Here is a 23,399-nt window from a genome sequence, read left to right on the forward strand (position 1 = left end):
CAAAATACTTTACTCTGCAGTGCTGCCAAGAATCACGAATATTACCCCGAGTTTGAATAAATGGTAGAGTGGTTTTGATTTTTTCTTCACATATATACAAAGCATTCGGCGCATTTTTGGTGTTTTAAAAAGCACATTTGCTCTAATAAAAATACTGATAGTTTAAAAACAAGCACATGAACCCCTATTTTTTAATGTTTGTTCCTCTTAGGTATACCTTCCTCTACAACTCTACACATTTTGGTGAAAATGACATGGATTTTGAATAAAGTGCATCATTTATTGTACTTATGTAGTTTGTTACTGAAATTTCACATTTTTTAGATTGGGATTTTGTTATCTTTTACGCCATTTTTAAGAACTGACAGTGCTGTTAAACTTAAAATTGCAAACAAATAGCACTATAAATATATTCTCCATTCTAACGATACAATTATTAACTCTCTTGCGAAATTTGATTACTTTTTCATGTATTTTGACTGAGTAATAGAGGTTTACACTCATTGTAGTAATCTTGGGCGGTCTAAAAATGCCAAATTATTTTGAATGCGCAATTCTTAAGAACATCAATTTGGGTGAACTTTGAAGTTCTATAGCAAAAAATTAAGCACATGGACCTATGTTAATTTTTGCATATTTCAAATATTAAGGTTCTAAAGTATTTATGTGCAAAGTTTGGTGAAAATGACATGGATTTCACTTTAACTGTGGAACGTCCTTAAATGAATGTGGAAAATAATGGCAATGCGTATTTAGACAGTAAGCCATGCGCGTCAGCATTAACTACACGCGTACAATGCGTTGAATCTTAATTTTTATAGTGACGTCACCTTTTCCTGACCCGTGCAACAGTGGTACGCAAAGACCTTATAATATATTACTAGACCGAAAGCTGCGTGCGCGTTCAGCACAAAACAAATGAGATTAGGCTCCGCCTACCGCGATCATTTGAAGACAAAAATAAGCCCTCATTGACATTCATGAGCATGAAGATATTCATAATCCGGCCTTTTCATTGGCTAAGAGCGTCATTAATACGCGATTTCCCCGATTCTTTGTCATCGATACTAGTGGTATCGTGTTACAGAATTAATTATTCATTTGACCTCATTACGTCATCTAATTTATTCATTCTGAAACTTTTCTTTCCACACACAAAATGGACCTACGAACACTCCGGTGAGTACGTATTAATTGATATAACCACATGAATTCAGTGGACTATTTACACATTTCACACTGTATTTTGTGATTTAGGTTATTTGTTTAACAAATTAGAGAGTTTGCTATTAATCTTCTGTTAAAGGAAAGCAGAATTTGGTCTTTGAAATTGAAGTCAGATTGTCATCGTCGCCCAGTGCAGCCTGTATGTTGCTTGCAATGTTGTGGTTATGCCGTTATGCCGCTGTGTTGACCACATGTATTTTGTACGGGCTCCTAGCCGGCTGGGAATCGAGAGATAATCGGGCTGGTTTGGTTCACCTCCAACAAGGACCAACCCACGATTGATTAAAACAAGAAGAATGAGGCTTCTTTTTGTACACTGTAACGTTAGATCTAGAGGGAGATCTGCATCTATCTTCAGTAGATCGAGACTCAGTCAGGAATAAACTGTGAAGCGGAGTATGGATGAAGATACGCCTGTCATTGTGTCAATCCTCAGTCCTCACTTTGTTTCAGATATCAAATTTATTTTTCATAACTTCAGGCTTCTGCATTTAGCCCCCACCCATGTTATTGTTATTTATAAATATAGTTAGACTCGGTCTTAGAAATAACATGCTGCTCTGCATGTTTGTCTTATTATCAATAGATCTAGGGCCTAGGCCCTAGATCAGGGGTTCTCAATAGGTGGCGCGCGCGCCACTTGTGGCGCACCGAGCCTTGCGGAGTGGCGCTTGGGAGCCGGTATAAAAGATAAAGGAAAAATAAGGGAGAAAAAATGTATCTACCAGTAACCTGGCAATAAGGTTTTGGTGATCATTTTAATACAAAGAGAAAACAAAAACTCTTTACTTGACACTTAATTGCTAATTGATTTCCTCAAATTTTGTCCAATTTAGCACTCGATAACCCCTATTATGGAGGATCGATGGTGTTCTCCTTTTTATTTATTCTATGCTGTACAAAGTTTTTGTGCCGTACAAGTGATTTGAAAACCCCGTTTGTAGGATTTCTATTTCAACGGCGAGAAATTTTGCATTTCCAGAGTATACGTTTTGGTTAAGAGTTAAACATCAAATGATATGATATTCAAAGAACATCCTGATCATAAAAGATTATGAATTTGGGACATAACAAGCAGAAACTTTGTTTCCGAAGCCGATTAAAATCCGATGTTTTAAAAGTGAAATAAATGTATGCTCAGATGCATTGTCTGCCGTGATTGCCTGCATGCACTCTTGCTTAACATGAACTGAATTAATGATACTGCACGTGAGTTATAGAGAGAGAGGGGCAGTTGGGGCGTTGGTGCAGTGCAACGCCTAATTTTCAGCCCTTGCAAAATCGGGGAACGTAGCTTCAACCACTGGCGTACTGGCGATTGGGGGGCCCAAGTGTTTCATGGCCAAGAAAAAAAAGGAGAAAGGGAAGGAAAAGGAAAGGGAAAGAGTGGAATATTGTATTATTTTATTAATATTATGTCAAAATATAGATATTTGTATTGCAAAGTTCAATATTTTTGCTTCAGCTGCCATATCTAGCCCCCTCATTTTTTTTTACTCATTACGCCACTTGCTTCAGCCAATATATCTGGGGCAGAACAGTCTGAACTAGTGGTATCATTGGTATGTTGTGAAAAAGTCACTGGTCATTTTTCTTTTAATATTGATATTGTGTAGTTTGTTGGCATTTGTATTTCTTCTGTTGATATTAATTAGAGCCCCCCTGGGCAATTTAAAAGGCCTCATATTCCAAAACTTCTTGGGGCTCTGCCCCCTCGACCCCCACGCCACCAGGGGCCTCTGGGCCCCCCATCCGCTGATACATTGCTGGTTTGCGCAATGGACAGTGGAGCATTACAGATTCTCAACATGAAATGTGGCGCTTCAAAAAAAGTAATTGAGAATGGCTGCCCTAGATCTTCTTAATCCTAGGGCTAGGCCATACTTACTTTAAATACTAAATTATACTTAGATCTAGGCTACTTTATTATTATTTATTCATCGATGCTATCAAGACAAGAGCTAGGCCTACCTAATTCAAATCTAGTCTAACTTATACTTTCCCAACCCTCGACACTTACCCTCAGGGCTTATGATCTAGGTCTGGGCCTAAACGACTCCATTTAAATGCACGAGTATGACTGTCAGTGGACCAAGGACTAGATCTAGATCTACTCTTGGTCAATAATGGTAATGAAGTCTTAGCCAGGAATAAAAGTCAGAGTCAGACATCAAAAATTTATAAACCGATATAGGGTCTAGATCTCGGTTTAGAACCGAAGCTTTACTTTCCAGGTCTAGATAGATCGAGAGTCCATCGTTAGTCTACATCTAGACCTAATTTAGATACATGAATGCTGTCGCACAGCACTGAGTCTTGTTGGACTAGATCTAGACTAAATAGATCTAGGCCTACTTTGAACTACTAGCCTAGTGCATGAGATTATGAAATTATGTTAAAATCAAATGAAATAAGATTCGGAAATAAAAAGATCCAGATTTTTTTTTTTTTTTTTGGGGGGGGGCAGACATGTGAAAAAATTTAGAGAAACCTAAAATTCAGAAAGCGAGGACCAGAAGCGACCAATATTACCTAGTCCTAGGGCCGTTTTGTGCATTTTCTAAAGTAAAATTGAAGGATGTCATGCAATTCTCTTTTTGATGAAGGTTTCACATTTCAGCTCTTACCCAAACCCCTCCCCCTATACGTACGGCCATGAAAAAGATCACTTCTTATTATTGTTTTCTTTTCTTTCACAAACAGGTTGAGTTTGAAGAACAAGAAAAACAGTAGAGGTCTACCTATATGGTTCAAGATGATGATCATAAGTGCATGCATCATTTTGCAGATTCTCATCCAGGTATAAAACTTGAACTAACCCATACAAAATTACAGATACATTACATGCATTGAATGTTAACCATGTTTACATTAAATAAAAATAATCCGAGCCACAAAGAGGTAGGATCTGTAATGAATATAGACACTTCTTAAATATACAGGCTCTCGAGTCTAAAATAGAACCAATGCCAAAAGGTATGTACCTTGGGCAAATTTATAAAATACCGGTAAGGTACTAGTAATTAAATGGCCTTTTTATTTCCTATCTGTTTTAGACAACGCAATATCTATTTTCCATATTTAAAAAAAAATCATTTTATTCATTCTTTAGTGTGATATTCATATTTCATATTTGTAGATTTACGATTTTTTTTTAAATCTTGTTATTTTACATTTTGTCCAATAGGATGATGCAGTTTTACAATTTCCATGGAGGTGATTGATGATGATAAATAATTGGTGAAGTAGGCCTAATAGAACAGCGACTAGACCACAAAGAGAAATACAAACTACAGCAGTTATATGAGTGAGTTAATTAGTGAATATTGTTGATAATGGAGGTTGTTCACATTTTTTTGGCAACAAATAGACCTGCCTTTGAAAAACCCATTTCAATTTTGTTTTTAGATTATAGTTTGTGTCGTTTTTAATCACAGATCAAAATATTCTGTGCAACAAAACATATCAACTTTAATTCTGACTATTTATATAATTTACATATGTTGATTCATATATTCATATTTATGAGAAATCTCTGACATTTTTTCATAGAGTACATGTAGTTATAATGTAGAGTGGTATGTAAACTGTATAGAACAGGTTTAAGTGATATGCTTTATGGAAGTACAAGTTTATAATTAGTAGAAGTAAGATTTTCTGTTATGTGTTGAAGAATCATATATATGTATAGTCTCACTTTTCTTAAAACATTTATGTTTTATAAATCACGACAATTTTAATTTAAATTCATTGATTTTCTTTCTCTATTTTTTCAATCTGCAGGACTGGTGTATTAAACAGATGTTTTCATTCAAGAAATCCAACAATTCAAGAGTCTGACTTAGGAACCACTTGATGAAGATGGACAAGTTTTTTTTTTCCAAGTCCAATTTTTCAACAACAAAAAAATTATTATCACAACCCCAAATTCATGACGTATGAAATTTCTTGTTGATTTTCATTAAAACTGGTTGCAAAAGGAGAAGCTATAAACATACAAATAGGAGCGGCGGAGTGAAGTTGAAAGTGGGGGGGGGGGGGCATAGGGAAAATGCTGTATTACGTGAAATTTTTAAGAAGTTGCGAGCGAGCAAAATTGTGACATTTAAAATAAGAAAATCTAAAATATTCAGAATGATATATTTCACCCTTTTCTCTTTTTTTTCTTGGTCGTGATTTTTTTATTTTTTTTTTTTCTGGGGGGGGGCAAGAGTCCTTCAAGCCCCCCCCCCCTCCATCTGTACGAAACTGCTTATATACCCCCACTCATGAATTATTAAACTTAATGCACAAAGGATTTCCTTCATAAGTATATTATCGAAATGAGAATATTGTTTTCTTGTTTCAAAGGGCAATCGTCATGGTGGCCATAAAACGGGTCCTTCTCAGGTGAAAGGGGCACAGAACAAGTTCTTTAGGAGCACTTTTCTTGGGTAAAAGGGGGCAGTGATTCGAGAAAGGGCACTTACAAGAAGGCGAGGAGGCACTCTTTAAGACATTAAACGAGCCCTCAGATGAAAGGGCACAGAACACGTTCCAGGAGGGGGGGGGGGGCATTTTGGGGTTAAAAAATTGCATACAAGGAAGAGCACTTGGTAACACCTAAAACAGGTTCTCGTCAGGTGAAAGGGACACAGTACACGTTCGTGAGGGGGCATTTTTCTTGCATAAAAAGGCACTTTTCAGTGCTTAAAGAAGTAGGGGGAACTGTGCCCCCCCCCCCCTCCCCAGGATCGCTGCCCCAGCATACAAAAAAAATATTCTTTTGGTTCAAAGTATTAACATACGCTTAAGAAAAAGGTAAAGCTTAATCCTCTGATAATGTGATATTTTTTTATGGCTAATTAATAAAATTCACCACTAACCAGAGAATTCCTTTATGTCTTTCATTTGTGTTCATATAGTATTTGTACAGAGCTAAAATGAAAGGGATTTGGAATTTGCAAAATTCAAAATGAGATGAAGATCGAGAGAGGGAAAGAGTGATGAGAAGTGGATTGAAAAGAGATGAGAAAGAAATGAAGGGGCACATATCAGGGGCCGCGGGGGCTGGGGGGGCTTCAGCCCCCCCACTTTTTTCCAAAACCGTGTACAAAAACGTAAAAATTACCATATGATTGTGATTTTTAGCATGGTCAGCCCCCCCCCCCCACTTTGAAAACCGTTCCGCGGCCCCTGCATATGAAGAGATAATTTAGAGGGGGGGGGGGTGGTAAGAGAGCTAGAATGTGGGAAGTAGGAACAAAAGGGGTGGAAGAGAAATAAGACGAGATTTATGGAAACCAGGAGACAGTTAACAAGTGGGAAAAGAAGAAGGAAATATATGAAGAGTTTAGTTGCAAAAGGGGTTAGGGCCACTTTGGACCATTCCGAGAAAAAAAACTATGTTTTTATTCTCACTTATTGCAATATTCTTATGAGAAACTAAATTGTCATGATGAACTACTCTATCATGTGAACATAAAATTGGGTATAAAAGAAATCTACCCGTCTTCAATTTTTTTCTATATACTTTAAAAAAAATATCATTGTGTACCTAACCCCTTTTGCAAGTAAATTTAAGTGAATCCAATCTCTTTTGATTAAAAAAGTGATTTTTTTTTGCCACTTCCATTCACGTTTTCATTTGAATTTCAAATTTTCTTTGGTATCATCAGAGTGACTGAAAATTTAGAGGTTTAGAGACAGAAAACAATAAAATATATGAAAAATGGACCTAACCCCTTTTGACAAATGAGTTCTTCAGAAAATTTTGGTTGCAAAAGGGGTTAGGTCCACTCCAAGAAAATAATTATTTTTTAATTCTCCCATATTGCAATATTCTTATGCGAAACTGAATTTTCATGATACCCTACCATGAGAACATGAAATTGGGTATAAAAGATATTTACTTGTCTTCATATTTTTAAAGATATTATTTTCCAAAAAAAGTATGTGTGGACCTAACCCCTTTTGCAACTAAACTGAAATGGACCTAACCCCTTTTGAAAAAAGGTGATTTTTCTTTGCCATATTAGTTCACTTTTTAATAGGAATTTCAACTTTTCTAAGGTATCATCTTATATACCTACTAAAAATCTTTACATTAAGACATAAGAATCAAGTTTGATGAAAAATGGACCTAACCCCTTTTGAAAATGAGCTCTACATATGTAGGAGAAAGGCGGCACAAAAGAATTTTGAGTGGGAAAATTATTAAATGGAAAAAAAATTAGAGTAAGAAATGCTGGAGAATAAAGGGGACAGGAAACGTATTAAACATGATAAATTGGGGCCCGTTTCATCATGAGTTACAAGTATGGTAATTACGATTTAGGGATGGCAAAAGCACTAGAGACCTCTTTACCTAATCACGACTCGATCTACCCTTTTCATCTTCCCTTTTGGAATTAGCAAAGGCCTATAAGACGCAATACAAACAATGATTTGTTTATAAGTGATATCGATACTTTATAGAGCGCAACGTATCGTCTCAGATTTGCGCTTGCTTGATTCGCTGAATCTTTCGCGTCACGAGCGCGTAACAAAATGAATACATTAATGAATTTGCCAAGTTGACCTTTGTCATTGCGCTGATGTGCGTATTGTCTAATACACGTACAAAACCACAGTTGACGAGGGAGCATCGTACGAAATTAATATTAATGAGGGCTTATTTTAGCTTCTAATGGATTAAACAAAATGGCGGTAGCTTCGGGGGCTTGGTGGTACGTGTGCAACGGTACGAATGTTTGACATTCAGACTCACATTTGCTCGCGTAGTAGGTGTTGTACAATTTACTATAATGAATAGTGAACATTCCATTATACGATATTACTGGACAATATGAACTCCAAATATAAAATTATCCCTCGTGCATGTCTATTTTGTCCTCGGCCTTCGGCCTCGGGGAAATACACCTGCACTCGGGATAATTGTATATTTGTCGTACATAAAATCCAGTATATTGTACAATAGATTGTACACTATTTATATAATAAATATATATATATATATATATATATATATATATATATATATAATATATAAAGCTCATTGTATATATATAAAGCTCACTGTGAGCTTTATTGTATCCCTGAAGAATACGTGAAATTTACGTCGAAAATTTGTACTTCGAAATAAACTCTGTTGGAAGTACAATACATTACCTCTTTGCCTCTTTTATATATATATATATATATACATATATATATACATGTATGAAGTGAGTGAGATATAAGCATTTGTATAACATGCGTGAGGGTGTGTAAGAGAATGAGAGAGAGAGAGAGAGAGAGGTGGACAAAACAGAGTTCTGAGAGAAGACGTTGATCATAATACCCGCGTTAACAGAGACACAATTGTATGCAACTTATACGATCATTATGAGCAGGAATTAGTAAATATAGCTTTAGTCTTTATTGACATGAGAACATTCCCGTTGAAGCACATTAAGTACATACGTGACAAAGCAATAAATAAATGGTTGGGTCGTATCACGAGAATCGTCTAAAGATAAAATATAGTCTTGATATTCTACTACTTGTTATTGCATGATTTCGAGGTTTATTGTAATTACTGATTGGCGTCATGGTTGAAAATGAACACAATTTCTTGATTTTGTTTTATTTCTTTAATTGTTATGATGATTACTATTCAACTCTAGTCATTCTTAAAATAATCATTATGTATATATATATATATATATATATTTATATATATTCAAATCTTGCATTACATTCCTTTATCCCAATGACGAATCTAAATTGGAAGTTCATCATAAAGAAAGGTTGGTTTTAGTAAAACAAAAAGGTGGGATAAAAATATTTTTTAATGAAAATTCGTCAAAGAATTTGAGGTTTTAAAGTTTAGATTTGTTGACGTCACAGACGAGCAGCTCCTCCATGTGTCGTGTGTTCCAAATTGTAAAAAATGTTATTTTCTGAAAGAAAAAAAAGATACAAGCAATTTCATTATAGGACAGTTATATGCAGACACATTTTCATACCCCCTCCAGGAAAAGTAGGCCTACTCCATGACACAAATAACACTATATGGGACCATACCACCACGTAAGAAAAAACAGGCACACGAAAGAGAAAGATGAGTGGAATTTTGTGCGCGTTTTTGGAGTATTTTTAAGTGTTTCCGGTGGTGCGCTTTTGAATACTTTTGAGTGTATCCGTGGCCTCAAAAACGCGTGTTGATGCTCTTTATCTATTGGCGATGATACAATTTCATAGGCTCAGCTGATCCCATTCCTATCGTAGAGGGCGCTGAAACACGATGAGTAAGGTTTGCTTTGATCCCAGTCGACCTTCCCTTGTTGCTTCGGCCGTGTCAAGGATACATGCGAGCTCCCATCCATGGTGACCCATCTCAACGACCAAAGGCTGCCAGGTGGTGGTTGCTTTCATCCGGTTGCATGCGAACTGATAAGAGTGTGGAAAATAAAGTACGAATGATTAGCAGTTGGTAATAAACAGTAATCTCTCTCTTTTGAAGACGTTATTTTTAATAGCATTGAATAAGGTATATACTTGTTATTTGCCATGAAGAACACATTGGCCAGATTTAATTAAGAAAAGCCATTTTCAAGACAGATCATAAAGATGTCTGTCTCTGGCGTTTTAACTTTAATGTCACGAAATGTCATTTAATTTTGGCTATTCGACCACCGAGTTGCATGTCTGACTCTAGTGGCTCAAATAGTTTGAACCCATCATGGTTTATTTTCAAGTATTGATTACGCTTGATTTAGTGCGCATATTGAGAAAGAAGACTATAATGTAATGAAAGTAGCTCTTGGCTCGGCCTTAATATTGTGTGGCATACTATTACTTTTTATTTCAATCCATGTTTATGTTTAGGATGCCGTTCGGAAGGTGCTTTACGCAGATGCAGTTAATTTCGGGTTAATGATATTGGCATTAAAGGGATGGTCCGGGCTGAAAGCATTTATAGCTTAATAAATAGAGTAGAATTCACTGAGAAAAATGCCGAAAATTTCATCAAAATCGGATAACAAATAATTAAGTTATTGAATTTTAAAGTTTATCAATATTTTGTGAAAACAGTTGTCATGAATATTCATTAGGTGGGCTGATGATGTCACATCCCCACTTGTTCTTTTGTATTTTATTATATGAAATTAGGTTTATTCAAATTTTTTCCTCCAAGAGCTAGAAAAATTGGATTGACAACTGATGTAGTGCGTTAGATATTTATTGCTGCAACTTATTTCACTATAAGGGAGACATATTATTCACACAAGTATGAAATAATGAAAAAAATATGATTTGATGTAATAACATAAGAAAACGGAAAGTGGAGATGTGACATCATCAGCCCACCTAATGAATATTCATTACGACTGTTTTCACAAAATATTGCTAAACTTTAAACTTCAATAACTTTATTATTTTTTATCCGATTTTGATGAAATTTTCGGTATTTTGCTCAGTGAGTTCTACTCTATGTATTAAAATATAAATATTTTCAGCCCGGACCACCCCTTTAATCGGATGATCCAAAAATGTTATCCTTAAATGCGGGCATTCTCATTTCTTACTCCCCCTCCCCAGTACCCCTAAAAAATAATTCTGTCATTGCAACTAAGGCAGCGTGTTTCGCATTCTCGCAAAAAAAGGTACAAATAAAACTATACGAACCTTCACCACATGTTTATACTTGATAACGGTACATTCCCAGCGAGGCTGAAGATCATTCACTGCTGTAGAAGGCTTTTCAAAGACCCACATCGTATTGAAGATCAAGGTTCGGGCAGTTGGCCGAAATTCTGGAAATATAATTTACACATGTGTCTTGTCATTCCGTCTCTCTTCTTTTTCTGCTGTCTAATGCGCAATATATCCTTCATAGCGGAGACCTTTTTGTGTGACTATAGCTTTGCATTTTGTCACTTATTTAAAATATGTTTACATCAATCTGTTTCCACCTTTTTGTTCCTTCTCTTTTATTTCTTTTCTTATGTATGATTAAGTTAACAATTTACTGGGTTTTGTTCATTTCCAAGAGGATCCACAATTTACAAGCTTTGCTCTTAGTGGACCCCCTCATTTCCATTTATGCTCAATTTTATACTTTTTACGATGTAAGAATGTAAGAATCTGTAAAATTGTATCTGATTTATATTATTTTGTATTATGTTTTGAATGGAAATGGAATAAAAGAATTGAATTGAATACATATAAACCAAAGACCTTTTAAATATGACTAGACCGAAAGCTTCGCGCGCGTTCAACGCAAATTACTGAACCAGTCCAATAATTAATTTCAGTCACAGTGGGTGTGAATCATGTCTCCATGAGGTCATATCCAGGTGGGTGTATCATAAAGCTGTTCGTAAGTTAAGAGTGACTTTAAGAACGACTGGTGAACATTTCTTACGCTCTAAATTATCACCAATGAACATTTAATGGTGAAAATAATTTACCATAAGAAAGGATCAACAACCGTTCTGAAAGTCACCCTTAACTTACGAACAGCTTTATGAAACAGCCACCTGGGCTCCCATGGACCGATTATCACCGAATTTGGGCATGGCTGTATTTTATAGGCCCTATTGCGCTAAATAAATATGGTATAATAAAATGCTGAAATGCAAAAGAAGAGCAAAAGACACAAATAAATAAAATAGATGGCGTCAAAATTCGCTACTCTCAAAGTAGGCTGCATATATAGAGCTGGGCCACATCAGTGACCCGGAGGGATATAAATTTATAGAGTAATGTCGCAGTCACACATACGAACCTGACTCCAAACCGACCGATGGTATGTATTAGATAATAACCTAATAATTCGGTCGATCCGGAGTCGGTTTCGTGGGTGTGACTGTCACATGACGTAGTGTTTGCTTGGCTCATCTACTTACGTCCTTGGAGATGCGAACTCAGGTAGTTAGTATCTACTATCTTCCATCCCTGCTGGAGAATATCAACCAGTCGTGACGTCACATCGGTCGATAGTTCGTAGATCTGACGGCGAGACACCGGCGATGAGCCAATAGCAGTGTATGAGACAGGTATGATGACCGATTGATATATGAATGACCCGGAAGTTGATTGGTTTGACCGATGAAATAGCAAATCCATTTGCAAAACTGTATTTTATGTGAGAAAATTGACCAAAATCAATGATTTCACTCAAGTATCAGATTAAGGATTACACATGACCGATACATTTCGACTTTGTATGGGAAACGACTACTTTTACAGAGCGACACTGAATATAAGATAATTTAAAGAAATAATTAATATAGCTATATATCGTTCAAATTGTATAATAATTAATATGCGGATCCTTGTTATTAGTTGGGCCTAATTATCTTTATGTCAATACCATTACCATGGTCTGTAGAACTTGTCATTAGCATTAAGCACCAGTCATTAGCAAATTTAACTGTTAGTTAGTTAATTAGTTAGTTAGTTATTTAGTTATTTAGTTAGTTAGTTATTTAGTTAGTTAGTTTAGTTAGTTAGTAAGTTATAATAGATAATTGGTTACGTGGTGGATTTCGGCCACCATGATCCATACCAACATTTTGTGAAAATCAAATAACAGAATTGATCGCAATTTCTGATCGGTGGCCTTACCTGTTTCTTTAACATTTGTTGTTTTCTTGGTATAACCACTGGGTTCAAAGGAGACGAGCTGATAACCCTCGCGGCCGTTCTCCTCAATCTAAAATAACGATATTGATATATTTCATTGATGCTTCTGTTTAGGTTAACATATTCTTTTCATATATATTGTTCGTTAAACACTGGTTTTAAAATGTTTACTATGTCTATTGTATATTATGTTCCACACGGCCCCAATGGAAATCAGTCTGTGAACTGTTTGGGCTTTTTAACCGTGTATTAATAAAATTGATCTTATCAATCTTATCTTATCTTTTAAAAGGTTTTAGGCTAAACTATAAACCTTATTAATTGGGGATCAAAGCTTTTTAAGCTTAAAAGATGATTTTGGACAATGTGTTTTCCCCTCACTACTGATCATAACATTACAAATTATTCAAAATATTAACATGAAATGCCACAATTACAGTGTTATAGTGCTCCGTTTATAAATGGTTTTTGATCATCCAGGGAGATCGTATCCTGCTAATCGTACGATCTCCTTATGGTGGAGTACGACGACCTTACGTATGTATGTATTGTAAAAAACGTAGAATTAGCACAGGGGCATTTTAGGATCTCCGTAGTGCATTTGTATGGTTTTTGTCTTTTCCTCTCGACGATGTCTTATTCAAGAAATCGTAGGATGGTCGTAAGAAAATATAAACGCAAATATCTTAATCCGTAGCCACCTACGATGTCACCCCAAACTCGGAGAAATAATGAAATGTATATTTATATTATACCACAGTGTCGAATTCCCTGAGACGAGCCACCTCACTCGCAGCTTGGACATTTTCCTGGTTTGTTGACAGCACCGACTCGTTGAACTCGATGGCTGTTTGAACAATCTTCACTTGACCAGTCGGAGTTGCAGGGCTGAATTTGCAAAAGATTAAAGTTTGAAAGGAATGAAAAGAATCAGAAAAGAACCTGAGGATGTGTGCCCGGGGGGGGGGGCACTTACATTGACGAGTGGATACCATGCGCGACCAAAAAACACGTAAATGGATGTCTTTTTCAAGATAGGGGACGTTACGTACGTAACGTGATAGGCGTGTCAAAAACACTAAAATAAGGAAAAAGGGATATCTATTTCGCTAGGAAAGCTACGTGTTTAGGGTCAAATTTGCGAGGGTATAAAAAAGACAAATGTTTTAAGGGTGTACTTTTTGCCCCATAACAGTCAACACGCGTTTAGACTAAATTAGAGTCTGATTTGCGGGAGGTGGGGTCGTACTAAACCCGATGTACATGTCGGTAAAGGCATGGTAAGGGTAAAACCTGCATCCGTGACATATAACAATAATCGCTGTACTTGTTTAGGGGATCAATTCAGGGAATACTTGCCAAGGGTATCGTTTTGTTTCCTATACTTGTTAAGGGTAGGGTTTCACGCGCCAATACTTGTTAGGGGTGCATTTTCAGAAAATGGAAATTACTTGTTTAGGGTGCTTTTTGAGACCCCATGGTCGCGCATGGTATCCACTCGTCAATGGAAGTGCCCCCCCCACCCCGGGCAGCAGCTAGATTCCTGCTAAGGGACGCAGTATACAGACTTTTGATAAGTTGCCTTAATACATATGCTGTTCGGGTCTGGCTCGATCTCATCGAACACATGGAATAAACATTTTATGTTGGGTCATGATAACTGAAATGAATGACTATTGGGTCCTGATCAATGAGGTTGGGTGTGAATTGCCCCCTTGGAATTTTGTTTGCCGCGCTTCGGGCGTTCTCGAACTTCGCTACGATGACTTCTTGAAGTTATAGCCATTTATTTTGGGGGCGCCAACCCTTATTGCCCTGGAACGATTTTTTTTTACTGGGGGTGCTGCTGGTGTGAATTTGAGAAGAAAAAAAAAAGATTATCACTGCATAATGATCGAAGGGGATATTGGTTACATTTCTCCATGTTGTCACACCTTCAGAAGTCCAGGGGGTGCTGCCTATGGAGAAAATACACGCAGCACCCCCCCCCCCCCCGGAAATTCTTGGGGGTGCCGAAGCACCCCCGCTTCCCAGGGCCATGCGAACCCCCCCCCCCCCCCCCGGCTCGAATGCTTGATGACCATACATACCTGCCCACTGGTCGTACAAACGATGCTTGTAGAGGGATGTAATACCGTCTTTCCATGCCGTACTGGACCCGTAGCTTCTCAAAGACACCCGGTACGGTCTTCAGCAAGACGAGCCGGAACCCCTGGGTATAGGGCTCCTGGAAGGCGGTGTAATGAGGTACTAGGTCTGTTTTCAAGTTGCGTCCTACCACAGTGAATTCAGACAACCAATAATGTTTGTTATGAAACCGGTGATATGGATCCAAATGATTGGCTGAAACTTATCACGTGAGCAGCCATTGATTTATTTTTTAGATAATAGGAAAATTTTGACAAAATTGGATATAGAAATGAAATAAGCCAAATAAATTCAAATTTACTAGGAATGTGGTATTATTTCATACAGACCGGTCAGGGTTTTGAGATAAGAATGGCAAATAACAAGGAAACACATATCACTATAATCGCGGTCTTATAAATCGTCTAATACACATTACTTTAGAATAATGGCTTTCGAAAAAGTCTAATGCCCTCGGCTATGCCTCGCCGTTAGAACTGTTCTAAAGGGTCCTTGTGGGGTGATTTTTTTTTCTTCTTCCTTATTTTTCAAAATTTCGGGGGGGGGGCATTGTGCTGTCTCCCGATGCGGTGTAATAACATCTCTGATTGATTTGTTGTACGGTAAGGTGGGTGGGGTGTTGTATCTTGAAGTGAGAAAATAATTTGGTGGTTTGAAAGATTGGGGTTGGGTGTGAATGGGGATGTTTAATATTATTGAGTATGTAACTGTAGGCCCTGTCGGAGTGGGGCGTGGTGCTTACCCATATAAGTCGTCCCTATCACCCTCATATCAACGAAGGCATACTGTAAGATGGGTCCTTTATACGGGATGACATCGGTCGGTAGAGTCGAATGTTCTCCTAAAGTAGGCTCCTCGTCGTTAGCCGAACAGCAACAACCCATTATTTATTTTTTTCTACTTCAGATTCTGGAAAGAGGGGAAATAATTCGAAAACAAACTGAAGTTATACGTTTGGATCTACTGTAATAGTGAAATATGCTCAAAATTACTTACTGAATTAGGCATAAAGTGTTATCGAGGAAGTACTAGAGTATATGTTTGTTGATGTGGAAGAGGTTCATCGCCCATCGTGGTGGAGGATTGAGTAGAAGAAATAACCAGTTGTCTCACGATGTATCAAACGTAGTACATGTTTGTTATTTCTAATTGATATATTGCAAACTTTCATCAAACAAATTGAAGTAAGAAATGAAAGTCACCATCACAATACTGAGTGGATAGAGCCTGTGGATCCCAGCCATGGCGTAATTTCCTTCGGCAAGAAACTGATCCACAATGTGCTGCACTCAACCCAGGTGAGGTAAATGGGTACCGGTAGGAAGTAATTCCTTAAAAAGCTGTGTGCGCTATGAACGCCTAGCTTAGCCGGGTAATATAGGAGCGCCTTGAGCACCTAACAAGGTGGATATGTGCGCAATATAAATACCCTATATTATTATTATTATTATTATAGTGATTGTAATAATTGGTGTTTTATTGCAAAGACGTTGAAATAATATTTGATAAAGAAATGAGCAGAATCATGGTTTGTGATGGAATGAAATTTACATTTTAATTTCATTTGTTCAATCATTATATGCTTCGCCTTTACATTAATTATCAGTTCAAGGGGTCAGGGAAGTGCAGTTATCACGACAATATCATTAACGTTACTGACCAGAGTATACATGGTATACGGATTTCCTGTCAGAAATTACCAACAACTTTGGTTTCAATACCACACCAGTCGATTTGTCAAGAGGAATACACCAAGCATTTTGACACTGGCCAGTGTCTAATTGAATTGAATTGAATTGAATCATTGATGTTAATTTAACATATTTAGATGTTACACTTTTATTACGGGAAATTTCATCCAGGGATGGGGAATTGTTACCATTCCCTGGTTAAATCATGCGTATAAAATGCTTTATGCATAGATGGTACAGATCAGATCACCTGCTAGACATGGGTCGTCAATGCTTCAAATAGATTACACAACATTGGTTTTCTTTTATTATGCATATATTCATGACATTTCACACGCGTATCACGTACCATGCATTGAGTTGAAAGCAAATATGATTTGCAATATGGGTGGACGTCCATTCAGGGTTTACTGTATGCACCACAACTATCCGGGAAAGGCTGGCACTTTGCCGGGCATAAGGATCCTAGATTCTTTACTGCGGCGCCGTTTTGTGTTCCATGGAATACGGAGAGTGCCCCGGTGATAGCAGTAAAGCTTACCATGCAGATCGTCTAAACATTGATAATTCCCTGATCAAAGCGTGGCTCCACACGTTAAAGAACATGAATTAAGAGCATCAAAATTATTTGATCCTATTACTTGTCGCATGCGTCTATACACATCTCTATGATCTATCCACACAGACATGGGGTTATATTGGTAGGAACAATATTGTGCATAAAAAGTACCCCCACCGCTCGCTTTTGTAAACATTGGTAGAACGAATGCAATGGCAAACACAGTAATATGAATGTTTTGGTGTCCCCTTTGTTCATCTTGATACGCCCTATTGATTTTGGGTGAGTTTTGTCTGAATATGACCTCGTTTCATAGTATAGAGCGTAGATGAAGTAGAGAGAAATAGAAATAGAAGATATGAGAGAGGGGGGGGGGGCGAGGAGAGGAAGAGGGGGAGGGGTGTGATGGGTTGAGAAGGGGGCAGAAAATAGATAATTCTGGAAATATATAATTTATAAAACACAGCTTAAAATAATAAGAATGATAAATATATGTTTTAGTTATTTATATATATAGCGCATATCGCATAACGTCACTATAAAAAATGTCTTCAGCGCAAAAAAGGGAGAGAAAGAGAAGAACGAAGATTTGTTGATGTGTTGCTCTTTTAAAATTAAGTCACATTTTGAATGAGCAGAGCAGTTCCAAATTCAGCTAATGTATCAATCTCTTTTAAGTGAGTTTTGAATGTTATCCGATAACTTGGGTGGCATATGCATACATCCCAGTTTTCCTCAGCCAAGATAATGTTTTTGTCACGCTTAGGTGAAAGCTCATTGATCATAAAGTAGCATGTTTATTGTGTTAGGTCTTCGCGTGATTGAACTTGATTTTTTTTTCAACCAAGAGTTTGCGAAATGATATCATCAACACAGAAGTATGAAATAAGATTTTATAAACGGGCAACAGGCACCGACTGTTGCCCCGATATTGATGGGTGATTCGTGTGAAGTTGTAAATCTTTATAGATATTTATGACGGACTCTCATGTCACGTAGGCAATGTAAGCCTATATTTTAAGAACGAAATGAAGGAAAATAAATTAAGGGTCCCTGCATGCAGCATATAATCATGTTTATCAAATTTACACATTAATACTATAGTCTGGCTCTTTTACAATGGTTCTCTACATGTTTTTCTTATCACTAAATTGAATTTTAATTTTAAATTATTTTACTAGCATTTTTTCACCACATGTATTACTCATTTTTTGTTGAGCATTGCTGATATCTGTAAATATTTACATTCCTTAATATGTGACTGAAATCAATAAAATATAATTCTTAAAAAAAAATTTATTTGAAGATGTGTGAGTTTCTAAAGTTTTCCTATTATGCCATGCCGGGATGCCACGCTCTGCCCCTTGATTTTTTTTAAATATTCATGACGCCGCTGACAGCAAACAAAACTTGATATTGTTTCGAAGAACATATGTACAGGTGAGATGAGTGCAAATGCGTGGAATATTTACCTAGGATCGTAGGTGGTAATGGACCGTGGCGTAGCGGTGCAAACCCCAAGTGGATGATACTCTTGTCTGAGACGCGGTACCTATAATAGCTATATGGACGGTCTCAAAAACTTGAGGAGTGTGTTTGCTCTCGAGTTCCCATTCGATCGAGCAGGAAGTTAACGAGAATCCTGCGAAAAATCTTCAAATTTTTCTACTTCTACACGTTCCTATCTACGTGGTTTTGATAAGATTAAAAGAAAGAAAATGAAAGGGAACCATGAAGCGAACTACAATTTAAATCTTTACTAAAAATGAATTAAAAAAAAACGAACTAAAAGGAAAGTACAGAAAAGGAAACATAATTATGAATCAGATGGAATGATAAGACAATAATGGACAATTGGAACGAATATGTGGAAATGGAAAATAGAACAAGTAGAAGGAGAAGACGATGAAGAAGAAGAAGAAAAAAAAGAAGAAGAACAAGTAGTAGTAGTAGTAGTAGTAGTAGAGTAGTAGTAGTAGAGTAGTAGTCGTAGTAGTAGTAGTAGTAGTAGTAGTAGTAGTCGTAGTAGAAGTAGTAGTAGTAGCAGTAGTACAAGAAGAAGGTTAAGGAGAAGAGGGGAAAAAGAAGAAGAAGAAGAGGAGGAGGAGGAGGGACAACAAGAAAAAGAAAGGGGAAAAAAAGGTTGACGAATGATATAAAATCATGCAGGTTTTCAAGGTTTAAGTTAAAGGACAAGTCCACCCCAGCAAAAAGTTTATGTGAATAAAAAGAGAAAAATCCAACAAGCATAACACTGAAAATTTCATCAAAATCGGATGTAAGATAAGAAAGTTATTACATTTTAAAATTCTGCTTAATTTCGTAAAACAGTTATATGCACATCCTGGTCTGTATGCAAATGGGGAGACTGATGACGTCATCCACTCATTATTTCTTTTGTATTTTATTATATGAAATATGAAAAATTCCTTCTCTTTGCCAAATGAATTTTCTTCACTTTGCCAAATGAATCAATGATTAATTCATCCTTGAACATTGGAATTAGCATTGTTTTGATACTATATGGTCAGTCAAGTTGGTCATTATTGTCAAATCTGTAAAAAAAAATTAAAATATTGTATAATTCAGACAATAAAAACCAAAAGAAATAGTGAGTGAGGGACATCATCGACTGACTCAGTTGTGCATATCACTGTTTTGGGAAAAATAAGCGAAACTTTAAAAATGTCATAACTCTCTTATCTTGGATCCGATTTTGATGAAATTTTCAGCGTTATTCTAGTTTGATTTTTCTCTATTTTTTCAAATCAACATTTTCAGGGGTGGACTTGACATTTAAGTGATTAAATTGAAAACGTTTTAACATAGATATTTATCTTACTACATCAAGCCTTATTTAAGGCGAAACTATTTCGCTCGTCATGAATTATTGAATAGTCTACAAAATGCTGCTTGGTGCGATAGAACCTCAAATTGGCGCTAGATAAAGATATAAATATATATAACTTCTCAAGAGCAAACGTAATAATGATCGGGGGACGAAATAATGCAAATAATATGAGATACATGATATGAAATTTTCACTTCACGTTTTGTCAAATCCACATTTAAGCCTACATGACATACTTCAAATGAATTAAGAGTTGACTGCAAGATCCACAAAGGTTTCTTTAAGATATAGTTATTCCTACTTGAAAAATAATTTACACAACGATACAATAATGGCAAATATAAAAGTGGAAATCCGAGTCCAGTGTAAATAAACGATTTCGTGATTTCTCGACGAAATTTTTCCTTTTTGTATGTTTTGGTCGATGGGTAAACTTTTCACCTTGCCGACTTCAACCAAATACAAAATGACTTTTGAATGGATGACATTTCTCACAGCATATCATTATCAGCTGATAAGTCTTGTGAGTAGTTTGAAATGATCACCTCGGCAAATACGTACAGAAGCGTTAGCTTTTTGCGAGCGATCACGAGTACTTCAACTGTTCAAGAGTAACGAGCAATAACTCGTACAGCGCGCCATTATTGGTCGTACTAACTTTCCTTTCCTCTCAATGGTACAAAGTTACACACATACATATAAGGTTAATTGTAGATACATTTCCGAATAAATGCGATTATTGGGTAACAATTAGGTCTTACAAAAAGGATCGTTATTCCACAGGAGCCTATTAAATCAGATTTTTTGAAAAATGCATAAAAATATACACAGCAAAAACTGTGGTGTTAACCGGTATACATAGAGGACCACACCAGTTATTTTACACCGGTGTTAAATTGACAGTGTTATTTTAACACCTATAGGTGTTATTGCAACACCATTGGTTGTTACATTGACGCTATTTGGTGTTCTAGTAAATCTCGATGGTGTAATTTTAACACCTCAGGGTGTGGTCCTCTATTAACACCAACTGGTGTTAGTTTTAACACCACAGTTTTTACAGTGTATCATATTGTAATTGGGCAATTCCACGTGACTTTTCAGATAGTTTTAAAGCATCGTTCTTTAGAATTCACAATTTTCAAATAGTTCTTGCCGAGTTTAACCACACACATTTACATATACACAATGCCTTACAACATTATTTTAATTTGAGCAGCTCTTGGGAATTTTTATTGTTGTTTTGAGCTTATAAACTTACATGTTTTTTTTTTCTTGTTTTTTCAGTTTTTATTATAATAAATTAAAATAGATCACAAAATTTAATAAACTTACATGTTTATTCCATGTTGTGTGTTACCCTTTTCTTTTGCTTTAAACTTTTAAAAAATATATCAAAAGCACTTCATGTATTTTCAAATCTAAGTTACAGGGGACTGCAATTGCGCATTAAGCATTATGAACTTAATGTTTAATTACTAGTACTTGGAACGCTTAATATTATTCTGAAATGCATACTATGTTACTTAAAATATATTTGTTTGTTCGGTATTAAATGAAATGAAATGAAAACTGACATTCATTTCAGGTCATACAAAATGTCGCGTTTGAATACTGTCAACGTAAGTGTAGTGCTTTAAAAAATGAGAATGTCTACGTCGGTTTCATGTTCTTTCATTTTGTCGTATTAATTTTCTAAATGGTTATTTCAAAACAGTTAATTCATCTTCATTATCAGCAGAGAACTTTAAATCAAAATAGAAACAAAAAGTACGTTAATCAGCAATAAATGCAACATTGTGGCGTTCGAGGACGAAGTGAATTTTGTAATAATTGGCGGTTCATTTTAACCATCAAATTCATGACATTCAAGTGCTCATGGAAATCAATCTATTTTAGATTATCACCCGGCCTTCAGTTTCCATCAACTAGGCTGTAAGTCTGATTATCAAAGAAAAATGATGCGCTAGATGGTGGATGCATATATCCACTGACGTAAATCCGGTCCGAGCAGGGGGAGGGGGTGATATCAATATGAAGAGCTCACTTGCAAAAGGGGTTAGGTCAATTTTTCATCAAATTTGATTTTTTGGTCTCAATGTATAGATTTTTAGTAGCTCTATGAGATGATACAAAAGAAAAGTTGAAATTCCTATTTAAAAGTGATCAAAAATGGCAAAGAAAAATCACTTTTTTTCAAAAGGGGTTAGGTCCATTTCAGTATAGTTGCAAAAGGGATTAGGTCCACACCGAATTTTTTTTGGAAAAGAATATTATAAAAAATATGAATAAAGGTAGATTTCTTTTATACCCAATTTTATGTTGTCATGGTAGGGAATCTTGAAAATTTAGTTTCGCATAAGAATATGCAATATAGGAGAATAAAAAAAAATGATTTTCTTGGAGTGAACCTAACCCCTTTTGCAAACAAACTCTTCTGAAGAGCTAATTTGTCAAAAGGGGTTAGGTCCATTGTTCTTAAATTTTATTGTTTTCTGTCTCAAAACCTCTAAATTTTTAGTCGCTTTGATGAGAACAAAGACAATTTGAAATTTACATGAAAACGTGAAAAAAAGTGGCAAAGAAAAATCACTTTTTTAATCAAAATAGATTGGATTCATCTAAGTTTACTTGCAAAAGGGCTTAGGTCCACAATGATAATTTTTAAAAGAATTTATAGAAAAAAATTGAAGACAGGTAGATTTCTTTTATACCCAATTTTATATTCACATGATAGGGTAGTACATCATGACAATTTAGTTTCTCATAAGAATATTGCAGTAAGTGAGAATAAAAAACATGGTTTTTCTCAGAATGGTCCAAAGTGGACCTAAGCCCTTTTGCAACTTAACTCTTCATATATTGACATGAACACTCAAAAATTTTGGGACACCCCCACACCAAGGGGCTATGTATACGGGGGTATATAAGCATGCATGTACATAATACTAGCATCTTTCAGTTAAAGGCCTATAACGATTTTTTTTTAATGACTATGAAGTAGTGATTGGCAGTTAATATCAATATGCGAGCGAGCGAAGCGAGTGAGCAAATTGTCAGTAGGCCTAGTTTGGAGACAAAATGGTGTCCAAAACATCTTCAAGTGGTGTGTAATTATTACATCACGGGCAATGTATATACGTAGGCATATACTGCAAATGTGTATCTGTCAAGTAAAGTCCTATACCACGATTTTTAATGACTATATTGTAATGGACCTGTCGTGATATACAGTAATGAATTGCAGTTAATGTGCGAGGGAGCATATTTTCAGTAGTTGGAAGACAAAATGACTGATGTCCAAAAACCT

At 36.1% G+C, this 23,399-nt stretch overlaps 1 protein-coding gene and 1 long non-coding RNA gene across 5 annotated transcripts; one reads left to right on the forward strand and one right to left on the reverse strand.

The window, feature by feature from the left end:
* Window positions 1-901: 901 nt before the first annotated feature.
* On the forward strand, window positions 902-4,510 carry LOC129278274 (uncharacterized). Of its 2 annotated transcripts, none has more exons than XR_010294596.1 (3): window positions 902-1,183; window positions 3,931-4,027; window positions 4,415-4,510. It is a non-coding gene; the product is annotated as an uncharacterized LOC129278274 (long non-coding RNA). The 2 variants fall into 2 exon arrangements; XR_010294597.1 differs by having other exon boundaries at window positions 903-1,179.
* Window positions 4,511-9,021: 4,511 nt separating this feature from the next.
* On the reverse strand, window positions 9,022-17,443 carry LOC129268793 (uncharacterized). Of its 3 annotated transcripts, none has more exons than XM_064104312.1 (8): window positions 17,029-17,443; window positions 15,731-15,897; window positions 14,931-15,114; window positions 13,596-13,728; window positions 12,823-12,910; window positions 12,102-12,329; window positions 10,879-11,006; window positions 9,022-9,639 (listed from the first exon to the last, which is right to left on the reverse strand). In XM_064104312.1, the coding sequence occupies exons 2-8, from the start codon at window positions 15,870-15,872 to the stop codon at window positions 9,469-9,471; spliced, it is 1,074 nt and encodes a 357-aa protein (XP_063960382.1). In that variant the 5' UTR covers window positions 15,873-15,897; window positions 17,029-17,443; the 3' UTR covers window positions 9,022-9,468. The 3 variants fall into 3 exon arrangements, with proteins under 3 accessions (XP_063960382.1, XP_063960384.1, XP_063960383.1); XM_064104314.1 differs by having other exon boundaries at window positions 9,390-9,639; window positions 17,221-17,300; XM_064104313.1 differs by having other exon boundaries at window positions 9,390-9,639; window positions 17,061-17,144.
* Window positions 17,444-23,399: the final 5,956 nt, after the last annotated feature.

The sequence above is a fragment of the Lytechinus pictus genome, chromosome 9 (assembly GCF_037042905.1).
Source record: "Lytechinus pictus isolate F3 Inbred chromosome 9, Lp3.0, whole genome shotgun sequence".
Lineage (NCBI taxonomy): Eukaryota > Metazoa > Echinodermata > Echinoidea > Temnopleuroida > Toxopneustidae > Lytechinus > Lytechinus pictus.